The 18,411-nt window shown below is 45.4% G+C and overlaps 1 protein-coding gene across 2 annotated transcripts in view; it reads left to right on the top strand.

Moving 5' to 3' along the window:
- Nucleotides 1-1,851: 1,851 nt before the first annotated feature.
- The window catches only part of JAG2 (jagged canonical Notch ligand 2), a 68,449-nt gene continuing 51,889 nt past the window's right edge, over nt 1,852-18,411 (top strand). For both annotated transcript variants that reach the window (XM_072930492.1, XM_030275125.4), the window contains exons 1-2: nt 1,852-2,251; nt 2,528-2,851. In XM_072930492.1, coding sequence (XP_072786593.1) covers nt 1,907-2,251; nt 2,528-2,851 — 669 coding nt within the window. In that variant the 5' untranslated portion in view covers nt 1,852-1,906. The remainder of the gene's footprint in view (nt 2,252-2,527; nt 2,852-18,411) is intronic.

Genomic DNA, 18,411 nt, shown 5'->3' with positions numbered 1-18,411 from the left:
ATTCACCTCTCCACTTCAGAGAGCTCCTGTTTGAGCTCCAGAGGGATGAGAGGGAAAGTAAGGGATGCTTCCTAGAGAGCAAGTAAGGTGAACCAGGACAGCAGAGGGGTAGGCTCAGGACAGTGGGGAAGCTAGGAAACTGGAGCAGATTGTGGCAAGTGGGAGACGTGGTGGGGAAGGAGAAGCAGGTCTGTAGGTGGGGAAGCAGGAAAGCAAGGGGAGCGGGGCGGACAAGAGGATTTTGGAGAGCGGCTAGCCAGCTGGCACACACAGAGCAGCTGCTGCTGTGTCAGCCGAGGAGAGTAGCTGCAGCTGCACGCTGGCCATGAATAGCAGAGGAGCAGCGTGCCGGCTGGCTGCTGGAGGGACGGGGGCAGCGGGGCGCTGAAAAGGCAGGGGGAGGCTCTCTGAAAGCTTTTCTGCACAGGGGAACTTGACAGCCCTTTGATTTCTGAGCTGTTTGTTCTCCAATTGTCCACTCCAGCGGATGATCAGCAAGAAAGAGTTAAACGAGGAGAGGGGGGAGGGAGAGAAACAGTAGGAAAATTTAGGTCCTAAAGGCAGATCTAGGCTTTGATACTGTATCCATAGCATGCGGTTGTCTGTATGTATAGCTTTCATAGTTGTCAGCGGGGATCAAAATCACAGAGTGCTTAAACTAAAGGAGAAACCTCCTCGCAGTTACCCTCATATTTGCTTGAGCCACCACTGGAGGAGGACATGATCCACCACTTGGCCATCTGTTCTGTGTGCCGCACATGTCACTCTACAAGCCCTCCTGTGCGAGCTCCTACTGTGGGTTCACACACCCTTTGTGCCTCCCCATGAGGGTGGGTGCGCACACCCCACAGCCACGCGTGGTTCTACACAGCTGAGGGTGCGTGCACCCCACACACTCCTCTGGGGCCACGGGTGTCCCCAGCCTCAGTGTTCCTCTGGAACCACGGGTGTATCCACCCCACAGACTCCTCCACAGCTGTGGCTACACACACCATGCATGTTCTTTCACTAGCACGGATGATCCCATACTCTGTTCTCCTCCATGGCTACATCTGTGCATACCATGCACCTACATGACTGGAGGCACAGCCAACCATTGCCGTCATCCCTGACTGAGTGTACATTGCTCCTCCACACCTGTAGGTGATCTCCCCTGAGCACTCCTCCACACCTGTAGGTGATCTCCCCTGAGCACTCCTCCACACCTGTAGGTGATCTCCCCTGAGCACTCCTCCACACCTGTAGGTGATCTCTCCTGAGCACTCCTCCACACCTGTAGGTGATCTCCCCTGAGCACTCCTCCACACCTGTAGGTGATCTCCCCTGAGCACTCCTCCACACCTGTAGGTGATCTCCCCTGAGCACTCCTCCACACCTGTAGGTGATCTCTCCTGAGCACTCCTTTAGAGCTGTCGGTGATGACACCCTGAGCACTCCCGCACAGCTGTAGGCAATTCCCCCCTAAACACTCCTGCACAGGAGTACCAATTCCTGCATTATTGAGGTACTCCCACCCCAAGCATTCCCTGGCTGCCTGTGCCCTTCCGTGCCTGTCTGCACACTCCCTGGGCAGTTCCACACGAGCATGGGCGTACATATCTCCTGCTCCCTCACAAGCAGAGGTGCACCCACCCTACGCCCTCCTCCTCCACGGCCGCCCTCATCCCGTGGCTATTCCTCCAACACCGTGGGCTGGGTGTGCAGCCCACACCCACCGACACGCGGGTGCCCACATCTCTCATCCCCCACCACCACCTGGCGGACCCCGCCGCGGTCAGCGCAGGGCGGAGCGAGAGCCGCCCGCCGCCCTTTAAGAGCCGCGGCGGGAGCGGCGCTGGCCCCACCCGCCGGCCGCGGGGCCGGGCCGTCCCCCTCATTAATATGAAGGCGGCGGCCGCGGCGGCGAATGGGTAATGAAGCTGTCACTCCGGCACCTACTTGTTGGGTGTCCGCGGAGCCGAGGCGCACAGAGGGCGAGCGGAGCCCGCGGGAGGGGAGCGGCGGCGGAGCGCTCCGGGCGGCCCCGCCGGCAGCCCATGCCCTGCGCCCCCCGGCGCGCTGCGGGCGGCTCCCCCGCCGCCCATGCCGCGAGCGGCCGCCGGTCCGTGGCCGGTGGGCTCGGCGGGCTCCTCTGAGGCGGCGGCGCGGAGCAGCAGCGGGAGCAGGAGGCATGCGGGGCGCCGGCTGGCCGAGCCGGGTCCCCCGCGCCGCCGCGCTCGGCCTGGCGCTGCTCCTCGCCTCCTGCGTGCAGGTAGGGACGGGGCGCGGGGGGCTGCGCTCCGGCCGCGGGGCGCCGCGGCTGCCTTCTCCCTGCTCCCTCCGCACCTCCCTCGTTTCTTATTATATTTATAGCGCTACACATGTATGTGTATATATGTGTACGCGTATGTATGTTGCCGCGGCGGGGTTAAACCTGCAGCCGGTGAAAGTTGTCGTGGGGAGCCGGGGACCCGCAGCACCGCGCCGCCGGTGCTGCCCCCGGCCGCGGTAGTAACGAGGCTGTCTCCCCTTCGGTTTTTATTTTTAGGTGTCCCGGTCCACGGGCTATTTCGAGCTGCAGCTTAACTCGGTGCGGAATGTAAACGGCGAGTTGTTCAATGGGGAATGCTGCGATGGCATGAAAAGCCCCGAGAACCTGGACTGCTCTCGGGACGAGTGCGACACTTACGTGAAAGTCTGCCTCAAGGAATATCAGGCCAAGATCACCCCGGTCGGACCCTGCAACTACGGATTCGGATCTACCCCCGTTCTCGGTGGAAATATTTTCTATTTGAACAGCAACAAATACTCCCACCAAGGCAGAACTCCCGAGACGGGCAGGATTGTTATTCCCTTCCAGTTCGCGTGGCCGGTAGGTTTTTAATCGCGCTCTCGTTATCACCCTTTTTTTTTTTGTGTGGCGTTCCCCCCGCGTCGGCTCCCGTCGGTGCCGCTCCCGCTCCCCCGTTATTGAGCGGGGCCAGCTGCCGGGGCGCTGTCTTGGGCGCGGCCGCCGCTTCCCGGGGCTGCGGGGCACGGCCGGCGGCTCGGGGAGCGCGGGTGGCTGGCGCGGCGGGGGCGACCGCGGGCGCGGTGGGTGCTGCGGGATCTCCGGGCTGGCTGCGGGTGGTGGCGGGGCGGCGAGAGGCTGAAGGCAGGAGAAAAAAAATCACAATAACGGGGAGAATCCCTCCCCTTCCCTCCCCGCGCCCGCCCGCGCAGCGGAGCCCGACGGCGCGGCCGCGGTTCGGCGGGCTGGGCGCGGGGCTGCGCCCGGCAGGGGGCGCTGGCGGCGGGCGCAGCGCGCGGGCCGGGGCGCGTGCCGCGGCGGGGGCGGGGCGGGCCGCGCGCCGGGGGGTCCCGGCACCTGCGCGGGGCGGGGCCGCCGGGCCGGGCCCGCGGTGCTCCCGGGGCCGCCGAGCCGAACCCTGCGGGCCCCGCCGCTCCCAGCCGAGCCCCGCAGCCCCCGGCACCGCCCGCCTGCCGCGGGTCGCCGTGCCCGCCCGTGCGGGACCCCGCGATCCGCCCCCGCCGTGCCCGGCCTTCCGCTCGGGCGGTCGGCGTTTCGCCCCCGCGGCTCGCGGCTGCCTCAAGCCCCGCCGCAGAGCGGTGCCTCAGGGACCGGCTCGGTCAGCCCCGCTGCCCTGCGCGGGGACAGCCCCCGCTGGGCCGGGGTGCTCAGAGCCCCGTCCAGCCTGGCTTTGAACGCTCCCGGGGATGGGGCAAGGGCCAGCGCTCGTCCTTGCCCCTGGAGCCGGGATGCACCTCCCGCTCTTGGGGCTGCGGAGAGTGCCCGGCGCGGGCAGCGGAGGGAGGAGGGAGGGAAGGCTGGGCTCCCTGCCCGGCTGCAGGCAGGTAGGATCCTGCAGGGAGTTTCACAGCTGTTGCCCTCAGCCCTTCCAAGTGGGCCACGGGGTGGAAGCTGGCAAGTTGCGAGGTGCTGAGGAATGGGGATGGTGCAGTGCCCCGGCTCGGTGGGGAGATGCGTATCGGAAGCCTCGGTACCTGCGGATTGCGTTTGGCACCTGGTGATTAACAGATGAAATGGCCCTTGCTGACCTCTCAAACCGTAGCTCGTGGGTTCTCAGTTACTTGGAGAATGCCTGCTAGGAGTGGTTAGGGACAAAAAATGCTTAATTTGCATTTTTTCAAGCTAAAGGAAGCCAGTCTACATAAATCACTTCACTTTCTGTGCTACCAGAGACCCTCCACGCTCTGATGCTCATGCCCTGCAAATTTAGGACTGACTGAGTTTGCTGCAGTTAAATGTTTCATAATAAAAAGGTACCACTGATAAATTTTTCCATGCAGAGGCACTTAAGTTCTGGTTGCCAGGTTGGGTTGTTTTCATGGCCTTTGTTGGTCCTGTGCCCTCTTGAACTTGGAAATGTTCCTGTTAATGGGTATAGCCGATACCATAAACCCAGGGTATTTAGAACCGTGTTCTTAAGTTATAAGATCAAAGAGAAAATTCAGATTCTTTCTCCTCTTTATTGGCTGTTTAATACAGACTTGATGAAATCATAAACTCCTCAGTAAGAGATTTCAGTAACGTTAGCACCTCAAACTTTGTATGTTATCTGCATGAGGAAGTAAAGGTAATTTAACTCATGCTTTTATTTTGCCAGTTTCTAGTATTGCTACTTGAAACACAAGGAGAGTTTGATAATCCTTGCACTGCAGGTCCCTAAGCCCAGCCTTCTTTGAATTTTTCTGTGTTGGAATAAGCACATTCTTACCTTGCAGCTGCCGGATATTGTTCTGTGCTCACCCAGTCTTAAGTAAGGCCTGCTTGACCTGCCTCTTGCAGGTGAATTAATGCAGTGTCCCCAGCCTACATTGCCCTGTCTGCTGCTGTTTCTTGTACCTTTGGCTGCAGCATTTTGAGGGAATTGAAATACTCATTGTATTTATTTTTTTCCTTGTTTTTTCCCTGCAGCTGTTGCAAAGCGGATTGTAATTAATTTAAACAGTGCCACTGCAGTCTAGTGGGTGGTTAGCTCATTTTGGGATGGTTTATTGAATACTCTCCCAGCCCACCCTGAATGCTAAAAATAAGCTGTGGAGTAGTTTTACTTATAACAGGCTGTGGATACACCTATGGAAAGAAGTCCCTCCTGTATGTTGTAGTTAGATCTTGAACTCTGTGTGTTCAGTTTGTTGATGGGGAACACACCATATTTGTCAGAGCTGTGTAGACTTTGCAAGAAGAGGCTTCATTTTAGTGCCAGTTTATCACGAGGGGTTTTTGAAGTAGATTGAATTCCTGGGTTATGTTTCAACTCCCTGGGGTAATTTCAAATTTATTCTCAAATAATATTCTTTCTCTATTCAAGTTTCCAAATGAAAAACAACAGTATGGGCATAGTCTTTTCCTATGAAATTTATTTTTGCTGTACAACAGTAATGAAGTTACTGTTTCCTTTATATGATGGGAAGGAGCAAGAGTAAAGAGCATTGGAAATTGTGTCCTTCAGTTATGAAACAAATTTGCTTTGGTGTTGGTAATGAGTGAAGGATTTATTTCAGTAGTTCTAGCTTGAATTTTTAAGCCCCATGCTAATCATGAGTGTATGCAGAGTTCTTGGTGAACCTCACCTGAATGGTAACTCACTCACTTAGACCCTACTGCAGTAATGTATAAATTGCTCAGGGTAGGGGGGAGTTTCTTGACATCTATGTGATACTACAGCATGTCCCAAGTTAGCAGTAGCTTTAAAGCAAGTAATTTCTTGAAAAGTGATTTGTTTTGTTTTACTGATATTTCCTTTTTAATTTTATAAGGTAAAATTTTTCAGTTTGGACAACTCTCTCTTCTGTAAAGCTGCAGTACCAGAGTTCAGAGACTTCAAGTGTTTGAAACAGTGTCAGTTATCCAGCTTATTCCTATTTCCTGTCCTTTTTTTTTTTATATCATTAGTCTGATCTCTGATTTGCAAGAGGGAGCTTGGGATACTGCCAGAAAGTTTTAAAAATTGCTACCTTGGGATACATCATCCACAGAAATCTGGCAGTGGGAGAGGCTGAGGAACAGCTAGAACAATACAGCTGTCTTCTTCACCCACCTTCTTCACATTTTTTTCTTTGCCTCCTGCTGTAAAACTTGAAGCTTAATGCTTGTTTGAGATTGTTAACAAACAAATGATGCAATTAAAATTTATGTGCAACTTTAAAACAAAGAAGACAGAAGAATTCAAGTAGCTTTGAAGTTGGTTCTGATCAGTTACAGTTTAGGCTTGTTAGTCTTGAGCTTTTTTATTTTTTCCCCTAGCACAGTGCTGTTTGTTCAGACACTGAAGCTTCACAAATACGTGGCACATTCATATTTATCAGTAGCCATTGGCAAAATCTTAGATTTGGGGTTAATTGAAGGTTGCTTCTGAAGATGGTGTTTTAAAGTTAGTTGTTCCATGGGATGGGTTATGTGGAACCATTTCTTGTACTCCTTTGCAAGATGGCATGAAATGGAGTTGTGTGTGGTTTTTCCCTCCACCCTGTTCTTTCCCTCAGGGAATTCAGAGTTTTTCCTGTACCGTAAATGTTGGTATGGCATCCATTACTTCAGTTAATTAGTCATATAGAGGAATTGTTCTGACTAGTTGTGGATGCTGAAATCATGTATTACAGTATGCATCATTGGCTCCTCTCAGCCCCTCTGTTTTTGAGATCCTGCTGTGACTGACAGCACACCCATGGGTACTGTATGCTCTGAACTCCCCAGGTGAACTTCTGTGTTCAGGGTCTTGGAGATAAGCAGAAATAAGCATTTTCACCTCTACTTTTCCTTGGTGCTTAGCTAGGACTCTGTAACCAGTCTGAAGAAGAGGTGGTAGAGGTTCAGGCAGCCCTTGGAAATTGCTTGGATAAAGGATGCCTTCCCTGCTGGGATTAGGAAACTAATTGATTTTTTTTTTTTTTTTTAATTTTAAGGCAGTATCTTGGTGTTTTTTCCTATTTAGAGTGTGATAGTAACACCTTTCTGTAACCTTCTGAAGTAATGTTAACTCTCAGGTAGATAAAAAATGTCAATAATTTTAATGTCCAGGCTGTGTGAGAGTTTCATATGTGTGCAGTCCATGTGTGGATCTCATCCAAATACCTGGAGGGGTTCAGTCTTGATCTAAAACATCCATAGGAGTGTGAGCCATCAAATATGTAAGGCTGTTGAGAGGATAGTTTGGCTGCAGCAGTAAATGTTAAATTTCTTAGAAAGCAACCTGTCCCCTCCCCTGCCAAAACCTGATCAGGAATACTTGACCTTGCAGCTTTTATTGCTTAATGGGTGCAGCACTTTCACATGTCTGGTTAACTATAGGACTCTGCATCAAGCTCTCCCAGTGCTTTTAATTTCAGAGATGAAGGTGGTTAGGGCCCTGCAAGACATCTAGCCTTCAAGCTCATTATCTGGGATCCTTGGTGCCTCTAGGGAACTAGATAGCCTGGCTGTAGGAAATGCTATTGTCTATTTTTGTTTGGCTGGTAGACCCACAGTTGGTCTACCTCCTGTCTCAGCACAGCCATCACTGCTCTCTGATCAGGATCTCGAGGCTTTGTAATGAAAATATCCTGGATTAGATTACTCTCTGCTCCCTGATAGAGTAAACATGCATCCTGTCATCTTGGATGACAACCCATGGGGACAGATATGCTTAAATTAGGCAGGTTAAAGTTAGGCCATTTAGCACTGGGAAAAGAGCTTGTGCATGGCTGTACCAGAGGAACAGTAGGTATGTTTTTTGTTATGGAAAAGATTACAATCAGGGGAGACACACAGCAAGCTTTACCTGTAATTAGTTGTTCTTTGCTCCATTGAAACTCCTTCTTAAGGAAAGTGCTTGCAAAAGCACAGTTCCAAGCAAGACCTGAGGGCAGGGAATAAGAAGTGAGAGAAGACCTTATGCCAAAATGTAAAATTCACCTGGTCATGATGGGCTGTGATGTACATGCATTGCACCTTTTTAGCTCAGGAAATCAACATGATAAAAATAATGTAGTTGATAGCTGTATATTGATGAGCTACATAAATGTTTAATGCCTTATTTACCAGTAGCCTTTTTTCCCCAGGTGGAAGGCTTTGCTGATTCTACTTGACTTTCCCTCTCCAAACTTAGTGCATGCTTACTACCTCTGCCTGGTGGCCTTGTCAGCAGACTCTGGGACTCCTGTGGAGCTGCCATGACAAAATATTTCATATTTTGCCAGAGCACCTGCAGTCCTTGTGCACATAAGGCCTTCCCCTTGCTTGTTGCGAATCATGAATACACTGAATCAGAAGACATGGATCCATGTTTCCTCACTTTTAGGGAGGTAGATAATGGAATGTATATGTTTTCACCTGCTCAGTACTGCATTTGCCGTGAAGCCTTTTTGATCAGAAACAAAAGATTGAGGAAGTGGATTATTAAAAAAATGATATCCCTTTGCTCTCAAGTGACACAAATGCAAAAGGTAGTTTTCAGGCTTTGCTTTGCTCTTTCTTATAAGATAATGGAATGATGTTTTAGAGAGTGACTTCAGCAATGCTGGGAAGTGACAACTCCAGTTGATTTCAATAGCAGCTGCAGGTGTCACCTCTAAAAAAGAACCAAGGCCTTAATGGTGACCACTTCAGAACCACTCTTTGAAAAAGGGATTTATTATTGGCATGCTGTGTGTGCCAGCAACTATTTGCAGCTTGCCCAGAATAGAAAGTCTAAAGACTTAAGTTTCATGTAACTATAGGAAATCTGTCTTCTAATTTTAAGCAGAAGTGCTCTTCGCGCTCTTAATCTTTCATGCATTCATGTCACTAAATCTAGAATTTCTTATGTCTTTGAAATAAATATGCCTCAAAGGACAGCATTCTGCTAACTGTTTAAACTTTATACCTTGAAGTTCTGGGGGTTTTTTGAATGTCACAGAGATGGTCAGATAGTAAAGAACATTTCTATTTATACTCTTTGAAAGTTTCCTTAAATAAACATGTGCTTATTTATTGGAAACACAGAGGCTGAAGTCAAAACTTGCAGACAAGTCCCTCACCTCCCAGCCACTGACAGTGTGCTTGTATACCTCTTGTCAGCTTTCTAATCTTTATTCCAGAAGGTGCTCCAGCCAGCCTATATGTGAAATGCTACACTCCTAGCCACACAGCTGGTGTGGGCATTAAATCTTTGACTGAAAATGGAATAGGTATTAAAGTAGCCAGGATTACTCTTACACGAGAGGATGTGAGGTAGAAGCAGAGCATGTTTGATTCACTGCAGTGCAGTAGAGGCTTTGTAGCAGTGTCTCTGGGCTGTTTAAAGATGTTCCAAATGCTGTTTTCTCAATTAAAAGGCTGCATAGGAAAGGTGTGCTGGAGACATGGCCACTTGTAGCTTTAATCTTTAAACAGTCAGGCTTATCTTGAATGTAGTTGGGGTGAAATTGTAATTGGTCTGTATTGTATCAGACTTGTGATATTTGGCCTAATTAGACTTTGTTCCCACTGTATTTTAGGTGGCTTAAAGTGCTCCTGTGAGGCTCAAGTGTGAGTGTAGATGTTGAGGAGCTTTGTGTGGCAAAAGCTGCCTTCTGTGTTTGAGGCTACTGCTTGTATTTCTTGTGCAAATGCAGCTTTAGGAACTATTGCAGGTTTACTCTTTTTCAGTACAAAAGCTGCAAAAAATTAAGCTTTTGTCAAACAATTAAAAATGTGGAACTACTACATTTTTTGGATTTAGAAAATGCTGGAAATAGTCTTGTGAATTTTTAGTATATTTGTTAATATGTATTTTTGTCACAAAGCTTTTATTCTATGAAAGGAGATTTGAGACAGATGTGTAAGGTAAATTGTGGTTTTGTTTTTTTAACTTTGAAAATTACTTTTGTCCCCTGTGGGCCAGTGGCTGCTCTGTTGAGCAATGCCATCGAGTCACTTCATGTAGGTAGGCGAGATGAGTGGAATTAATCCTTTTTTGTGTAGTCTGACTCCTTTGCTTGTTTTTTCTTTAGGTGTTGCTTTGTGTTGGCTGTGAAATACATGCTATGAGTGTACTTAAAAACTACCCTAAGTTCATAAAGCAGCTATGATCACATTGTATACTTAGTCATCTGCAGGAGCTTTAGGTTACTGTGCCAGCAAGCTTCCCTCCCCGCTCTTCTGAAAACAGGCCCAGTGTTTTGTCAACTCTCTGTGGGTCCTGCTTGTGTTGCCTGCTCTGTTTCAGAGCTGCTCAACCTGAAGAGGAGACATCATCAGAAAGTGACCCTACCTTTTCTGGCAGCACACCCATTTGCTTTCCCTTGTTCCTCTCCAGTTCTAGCTGCAGGAATTCTCTGATCTGGAAAGAGCTTGAGAGCATCAGTTGGGAAGGAGAGTGGCTGCTTCAAGGAGTGAGGGTATACTGGCAGTGCTTCTGACTCCTTGCTGCTTATTCATTTATTTACCTGAAGGAGAATTGCTACTGTTCCTTGGCAGTCATTCCACCATTCCCTCTCTCTCCTGCACTGTGATAAAACTCTGGGCTTTTTGCTGGAAATCTGCTCAGGCTGTGGTTAGTGGGTGTCTAAAAGGGGTCAATCTCCAGTCAGAGCTGACTGCTGGCAGTCACGGATGACTGCTGCTGTATCCATCCAGTGCTTTGGAGCTGTTCAGCTCTCACAGGAGCAGGAGGTGGAGGTGTAGCCTGCCAGTGTGGGTAGGTGAGAGCATCTCTGCCTGTTCATGTTGGGCACCACTGACCTTCTGCCTCCCGTGGGGTGGGGGTGCCCTGAGAGCTGCTCCTTCCCCTCTGTGCACCTGGGGAGACCTGCTGGGAGGAACAGAGCTGAGGAGAGCGGTGGGATGGCTCTGGAGTAGATCACCTCGAGTCAGGGAGGGGTGGCCATCCCTGATGTAACCGGTCTTTTGGTGCCTTTGCTTACTGAACAGCAAAAAATACTCTGTATAAATGATGGAGCGCTGTCTTCAGCAGTCTGCCGTGTGCCCATTCATGCTACAGACAAGCTAGACTAGGACTGAACAGATGAATTTATTTTTTGATTACTCCAGTGCTTTTGCTTTTTTTTTATTTTTTCTGCTCTGATGGCCAGACTCTGCTCAAAGATAGTTAATTTTAGAAGTCCAATGTGTGCAACATAGTAGGCACATTTCGGCATCACCAAAGATTGAAATACCATTCAGCTCTGAGAGAAATGCTTGCTATTTACCTGAGATGTCTCTACCACTGCTTTTGCTATAAACAATTTTTCTTGTATTTATATTTGGGGAATTATTTACAGTTATAAAATCTTGTTTAAGAGTTGAGCTATATCTTATGTTCGTTTGTTAAACCATTGCTCAGGGTTTTCTCCATAGTTGTAGCCAGCCTTTAACTTGCATATAAAAGAGAAAAATTAAATATGTATTTTATTATTACTGTTTCAGTTGCTAAATAAAATGTAAAAAGCATATTTAACATGAGGATCTTCTGATAACAAGAACACTGAGCTGAATCATGTAGTAAGCCTAGATTTTATCTGTGGTTGCAATGACTGTTTGCTCCTCAATAGAAAGCTGCATTAGATGGAAGGGACAAGGCATTTCAAGGCTAAATGACAATCTTAGTCTTACTTGATTAGAGCTTGCAGAGGTTGCTAAGAAACAGCCTAATAGTCCTTGAGTAACCAATTACATGCCCCTGGGACAGATGCACAGGTGCTCATTCTCTGAAGTTTTTTTGGGTTTTTTTGGTTGGGTTTATTTTTTAAATCTGAGATAAGGCTGGAGTATTAGTGCACAAACTGCAATCGGTTTACATTCTGCATTGGGCTTGAAAGTCCTTATTATATATATCTTGCTCTTAGCAGGATGTGTTCTGGTGGGCTTTGTTTAGTATGTTACAATTTGATTATTATAATATTTAAATTATTGTTGCAGCACCTCTTCTAGTTCCAAATAGTCCACTGTGTCTCTAGTGTCTCCAGTACTTTCTAGTACTGTGAACATACCATCTGAAATAACTTTAGGCATATAAGATTCAAACTGGATAAATTTTACATTTTCAGACTCTTAGTGAATCTTAATACTGATGCATTATCCTGTGGTAGGTAGAAAAATATCCTTACCCCTTCATGGAACTTGGAGAGAATTAATTTGTGAGCTAAGAGTTAACTTAAGCATCAAATAGGGTTATTTCCTTTTCTCTTGCTTTTTTTTCCCCCTGAATATATATGATTCTGCTTATAGCATTGCAAAGTTCAACAGTCTACTTTGTAAAGACAGAATCTACACTTTTAGTGTAATAGGTCCTGGATTCCAGCTGGAGAACATAAGATCTAATTAGGGAACTTGTTCATACTTGGAAGACTTGATTGACATATGCTTTAAGCAGTAAGTTGAGAAATATTTAAATAGCTTAATTATTGATCTTCAGTTAATCTACTGAAGTAAAGTTTTTTTAGGGTGTGCAATTTTTGGGTACTATTTAGTGTTCTTCCAACTGACAGGACAATTTTAACAGCACTTTAACAGCACTGTGCTACTGCTTAATAGTTTTAATTACTGTTCCTTTTTTTTTTTTTTTTTTAAATAGTGGTGTTTTTGATAGTTCTGACTCTTATGGTACAATGGCGTGATTTTCCTTGTATCACAACATGGAATTTCTACTGTAACTGGCTACATGTAATCAGCAAAGTCTAAAAGTCAGACCATGCTTACTTAGACTGTTAAGGACAGGTATATCCGCATGCTGCCCCTCAGTAATGACTGGTTTTTGCACCCCACAATGACCTGATAGCACCCCCGTGTTGGTTGTAAGCTGTTGTTTATGTATAGGCCCAGAATATTTTAGTGTTGTGTTTGGCTGTTACCTTTGTAGAAGAGAGTATTTTTCCATGATTCATCCACATGTACTGGTACCTTCTCCTATCATAAAGTGAGGAAGGGAAGGAAGTAGGGAAAATGAAATGCTTGGACTTGCACAGACGTGTAAGGTGTTGGCTGTCAGATATTTGGTGCTCCTGCCGTGCCTTCTGATGTTTGCTGTTCAGCTGTGATAACTTCAGGGCTGTGGGGAAACTACCAAGCTATAAACCACACATCTCTTGTTCTGGAAGAGATGAAGGTAAAGTGGTTGCCCAAACCCAGCTGGTGGCAGTTCTTCAGAGGTTAATTTCCAGAATTCATACTCGCTTTATCTAACACTGAGTGTCCTGGACTTGGACTGAGGGCTGTCAGAATGTTAATTGTCACAGGGCTCAGGCAGAAGTACAAACTGTTGTGTATCACCAGAGCTTCTCATATCTACTCCCAGATCACTGCAAATGTAAGGTAAACAAAAAAAGCTCTGACTGACAGGAAAGATAGTCTTGGCTTGTGGCAGCTTGCTATCAGTGATAATTTGTTTGTCCCTAAGCTATTAGGATGGATTTTAAAGATTTGGTACTCTGTGAATCTTCAGCTTGCCAAGTTATCTGGAGAAGGTTGGAGTCAGTGGCAAATGAAGTGCTGAAACTGTAAAGTAGTCACTGGGACATATTTTTGATTTATGGCTCCAGCTTTGCACTTACAAAATGACTCTGGCTTTTTTTAATGTTGGCCTACTTTCCATGGCTTTGTTGTGTTCTCTATTGATACTCATGCTTATGAGGAAAGCTATAACATTGTAACCCACCAGAGGAGTAACTAGGGGTCAGTAATGAAATAAATTTGAAGATTTGCTGACATAATCTCCCTTTCATAGCTTCTAGATCCATGGTAGTGGGATAAGAAGGGGAAAAAAAAGAGAAGCATTCTGAATTTACATGCTTAGAGTAAACTTGCAGGGCATGTACTTACTTTCACGGGCTGCTTCATGTACTTTGCTACCGTTGTTACAAAGCTTTCCTTCCAAACGTGTGTCCATTTGTGGTTTTTGTCTGATTTGTAATAACATAAAACTGTATCAGGTCCCCTCCAGTTTACACGAATCTGAAAGAGATAATTGGATGTTGAAGTTTTGATGCTGCTTTGTTGGGATTGATTGTGTCTTGGTTGTTGTATATTCAAATAGCTTGGAATAGTGGCTTATATATGTTATTTTATCCTGTGTTTCTTTGCTGCTGTAAGCAATTAATTTTTAATAGCAATTAAAACCAGTGTAGTGGTTGGTGCTGCAAATGTGATAAAGATTTACTGTAGCCACAAAGCACTGTTCAGAAGGGTCAGTCCTGCTGCTGGGATATGATCAAAGCATTTGTTTCAGGGATGTGTTTATAAACTTAGTTTTTTCACAGCTAAACTCTGGCTCTACCATGTCTGTTTAACTGTGTGCATAATCCCTGTTTAATCCTTTATTCAAGTTGCTTGTGTATGTTGATCTACATGAAAGAACTTGCACCCACTCTTAAAGTGGTGACTCTTATTTTTCTGCTCAACTTACTCCTGTAAATTTGCAGAGAACTAAAGTAAGGTGTTTTATTTCTGTTTGCTTCCTTGCCAGCCTCTTTAGCATGTGCAGAAGTTGAAAACTGAGCTGCTGAGGGCTGAAATGAAGGACAGCTTGGGTGTGTGTTGTCCCTTTCTTTTGGATTAATAACACTTCTGTTACTAGCCATGAGCAGTTCTACACTTTGATAAGTCTCTCGTGGAAATGTGAAGTTCAAATTAATTGAAACTGTTGTGTGACTCAATGTAGCAATAAAACAGAGACAGAAACACAATATTGGTGTTTCTTATCCTGTGGTGATACCTGTGTTCAGAACCAAAGCCATGGGATGAAAGGAATGGATTTTGTTTAGAGTTGCATGAGGTTGAGCCATCAGGTGCTGCCATCTCTGTGGGCCAGTGGGGTCTTTGCTTCATGTCCCCTTTCAGCTGTGGCTGCTGCTGCCCAAGGAGCTCCAGAGGTGACTCGGGTAGGACTGATGAGGGAATTGAGGAGGACTTAGAAAAACAGTGCCACAATCTCTGCTCCCTTAGGAACAGGGGTTAACTGTGGGCCTCTCCTCTTCTAAAGGCAGTCTAGAGCTCATTAGCTGGAGTTGTGGGCATTTGCTTTTGCAAAAACAAAGGGAAAGATTGCAGTGCTATCAACAGCTAACATTATGCAAAAGGGTTAAAACACTAATCTCTATTACTGGGGTCTTTGCATACATAGAACTTGGGGGCATATCTGTTTTTTTATATATTTGCTTACCTTCTAGTATGCATATTTCTAATACAAAAGAGAGTGCATGCAGGTGTTCTGTGTTTAGAACAATAATTAAAGTATGTTATTACATAGTTAGTTTAATTCCCTCTTGACTTCAAGTTGAAATTATAATGATGCATGGCTTCAAGTGCCCAGAGGACACTAATATCCATGCCACATGGAGCGCAGAGGGGAGGGGAAGAGCAGTATTAATTACTAGTTCATCTTTGAATTCTAAATATTAGCATAAAACAAGTCTTACACTAACCGTTAATGGGTCTTCATGGTTGTTACATACACTTCAAAAGAGACAATCTAGCTACGCTTTCATTAATGCAACAATAAAGTGTGTGTATAATGGGCTTAATTTATCTTGGACTTCTTCCAAAACTTTAGGAAAAGAGTAGGACGTGGATACTTGGTTAATATCAAGTTTGTCTGAAACAGTTCAAAGGTGGTAGCAAGGCTGAAAGTTTCTGCCTAAATCTAATAGAGTGATGTTCAGATGGTCCCGAAGTGTCTGCCTGGTACTGTACTTGTACATGTTTATTTATCTAAAAGTCTTTTTTTTCCTCTGTTCCCTAATTTCATCAATAACCTTCCTCTGTTCTTTGCTATTGGATTAACTGGGTGGATTTCTGGAAACTCCAGAAACTGCCAGCTCCAGACGTCGTGGAAAGGACTGGAGTTCATTAGCTCTGAAGTCATGAAAGTATCTTAAGATGTAGCTGGATTATTTTCTGTAACATAATGATTGGGGAAAATGTGTGTTGACATTTAATCCTATGATCCTCTGTCTAAACCAGTGGATTCTGATTTTTTCTTTTGTCCACTAAAACAAAGAAACATCTACTGGAATTGCTACTCTGGTATTGTATATAATTTCTGATTTAATTTCATTTTTAATAGCAACAATTGACACCTTTTGTTCTCCCTGAATAGGATGGAAGGCTGTTATTTAAGGTTCAAGCATGTTTGCAGGATTGATGCACGTGGGGTTAATTTCATTGTCCTTTAGGCTGCTTTTGCTCTAGAACTCTCAAAGAGGAAAGTGCAGCTGGGAGATGTTAACTCAGCTCTCCTGTTTGAGAAAGAGGAAGAGTACAAACTGTGAAACTTGTTTGACAGTTATCAGGTAGGCTACTAGGATGTTGTCTCTTCCTTTTATATGGTTGTAGTGTTCTATACCAAATCCTATTGCTCTGGTTGGTAGCTGTTATAAAAATAGTGTTGGTAATTGGCTGGCTTCTCTACTCCTTAATTTCTTCTGAGGTGTAGAAGAATATCTTGCTAATGCTATTTTATATTCAGTATACTTTCAAGAAACCTCACTGGAACAGGCACAGTAACACCCATATCAAAGGACACCCAAATATGTGTTAACCCAAATATTTGTTAACTTTTAATCAGACTACACAAAGGTTTAGCGTATATAGATAGATTATCTTGGGTAAATTAGCAGAGGGGATCTGTGCCTGTAGGAAGGATGACTAATGGTTCTTCTGTAACCGTTTTGTGTTCTGTGCCCATCATTAGCTCTTATCAACTACTTGAAACAAAGCAAAGTGATGAGCAGGCTGGTTTAAGACACTTTTCAGGTGGATTTTACCTTGTGTACGTGTCCTTTTTCTCTATGGTGTCGATTTTTCTTTCACAGTGGTCATGTATAAACAACATTGCTTGTTAAATGTCAAGCTGCTGGGACAAGCTCTCCTTTTTTGAGGCTGTTTTCCACATGCCTAAAGCTTTTTATGGGATGTTTGGCATCCCATAACATCCCAAGCTGAGGATCAGCTCCAAGATGCTTTTGCCATGTTTTTTGTCGCAGGTTGGAATAGAATTGGTGAGCTGGGTTTCATTTAGTTGGAAGAAAAGCAGTTTCACAGAGTTGTCAAAGGCTATTGAGTTTCTGCAAGTCTTTTCTCAGGACTTATTGGAAACCTGCAGGAGAAGGTCTTATGTGCTTACTGACAAAAACTTTAAAGGCATTTTTTTTCTTACTGGAGAGTGTGAAAAAATTCATATGAAAAACCAGCAGTTGGTTTACCTCTGTATAGGCATGGCTCCAGAAGGCCTGTGATATCTTAATTCCTGCTTCTCTAGTCCTGCTTATTTTGGTCTAAAATGTGTTTCCTGAGGTCACTAAGGATTCTGATCAATGCACAAATTCCCAATCTGTGTTGTCTGAGGCCTGGGCTGAGCCTGTAGTAGCCATCAGGCACAATGATACTGAGACACATCCAAATGGCTGAAAGGATGTATCTACTGTTTCCATTTATCGGGAGTACTCCCAGGGTCCATGCAGGGTATCTAGGAGCATATTTTGGAAATCTAGCTATTAACCTGCTTTGCTCTGAAGAGACTGGTTCTTCCAGAAGCTTGTGTCTGGGATCTTGTGTAATAACAAGGATTGTAGATGTAATTTTAAATTGTGTTTTATGGAGAGCAGTGTTGCATTTGTGGTGGTTCAATCAAGTAGGGGAAGTCCTGTAGCGAGTCTGTGAGTGTTTTTTTGCTTTTTATTCCCTTTCATCTTTTAAGTCCTAACATTTTTTTAGCTGTTATTTCCAGACTGTCACAGATGCTCTTGCCTTCACAGCTTCTGTGCCAGTCATGCTAAACTAATCTTTGCCTTTCTTATTCTATTCTTCCCCTAATTCCCCCTGGAGAATAAAGATGATGTTTTGAAAGCTGTTTTGTTTCTTAGACTGGCTCCTGAGTGGCTGAGAGACCCAGATTTTAATGGGGGATGTATTTCTTGCTTACTCTTCAGCTGGTATGGAATAACATGAGTGGCTGGTGTGACACTTGGCTCAGTGACACACATAGATGGTGCAGAATCACTTTCTTAGTGGAGGAAGGTTAATTAGGAATAGCACTAGCCTTCATCTGTGCCACATGGAAGCCAGTAGGGGTTGGTTTTGGCTAGTGTAAATAGAATAGCTAAAGTTTGGAGATGAATTGTGAAATTATTTCAGTTATTTTTCTGTGTAAACCTTGGTATATCAGTCTTCTCCAAAACAAGTAGTGTTTTTTCTTATAGTTAAACCACGATTTTTGTCACAAATGTGCTGTTGAATTTTTGTGTGAAAAATTGCTATGAAATCATTAAGCTTTGTATTTCACTTGACACTTGTCAATCTTCTTCTAGTGAAATAAGTGCTTGCTGTATTTGAGCATCTCTGCTGTCTTGCCTTGAATGACAGTATGTTCTGCTTTGTGTCACCTGACTTAATCACTATTAAGAGGCTGTCTGGGTTACCTTTTCCTCAGGGGAACTTTCAGAAACCTACAGTCCTCTCTCTAAACCTTTATTCTA

This window comes from Taeniopygia guttata, chromosome 5 (genome assembly GCF_048771995.1).
Source record: "Taeniopygia guttata chromosome 5, bTaeGut7.mat, whole genome shotgun sequence".
Lineage (NCBI taxonomy): Eukaryota > Metazoa > Chordata > Aves > Passeriformes > Estrildidae > Taeniopygia > Taeniopygia guttata.
The sequence above is the reverse complement of the archived record's forward strand: the minus strand, read 5'-3'. Positions and strand labels throughout refer to the sequence as shown.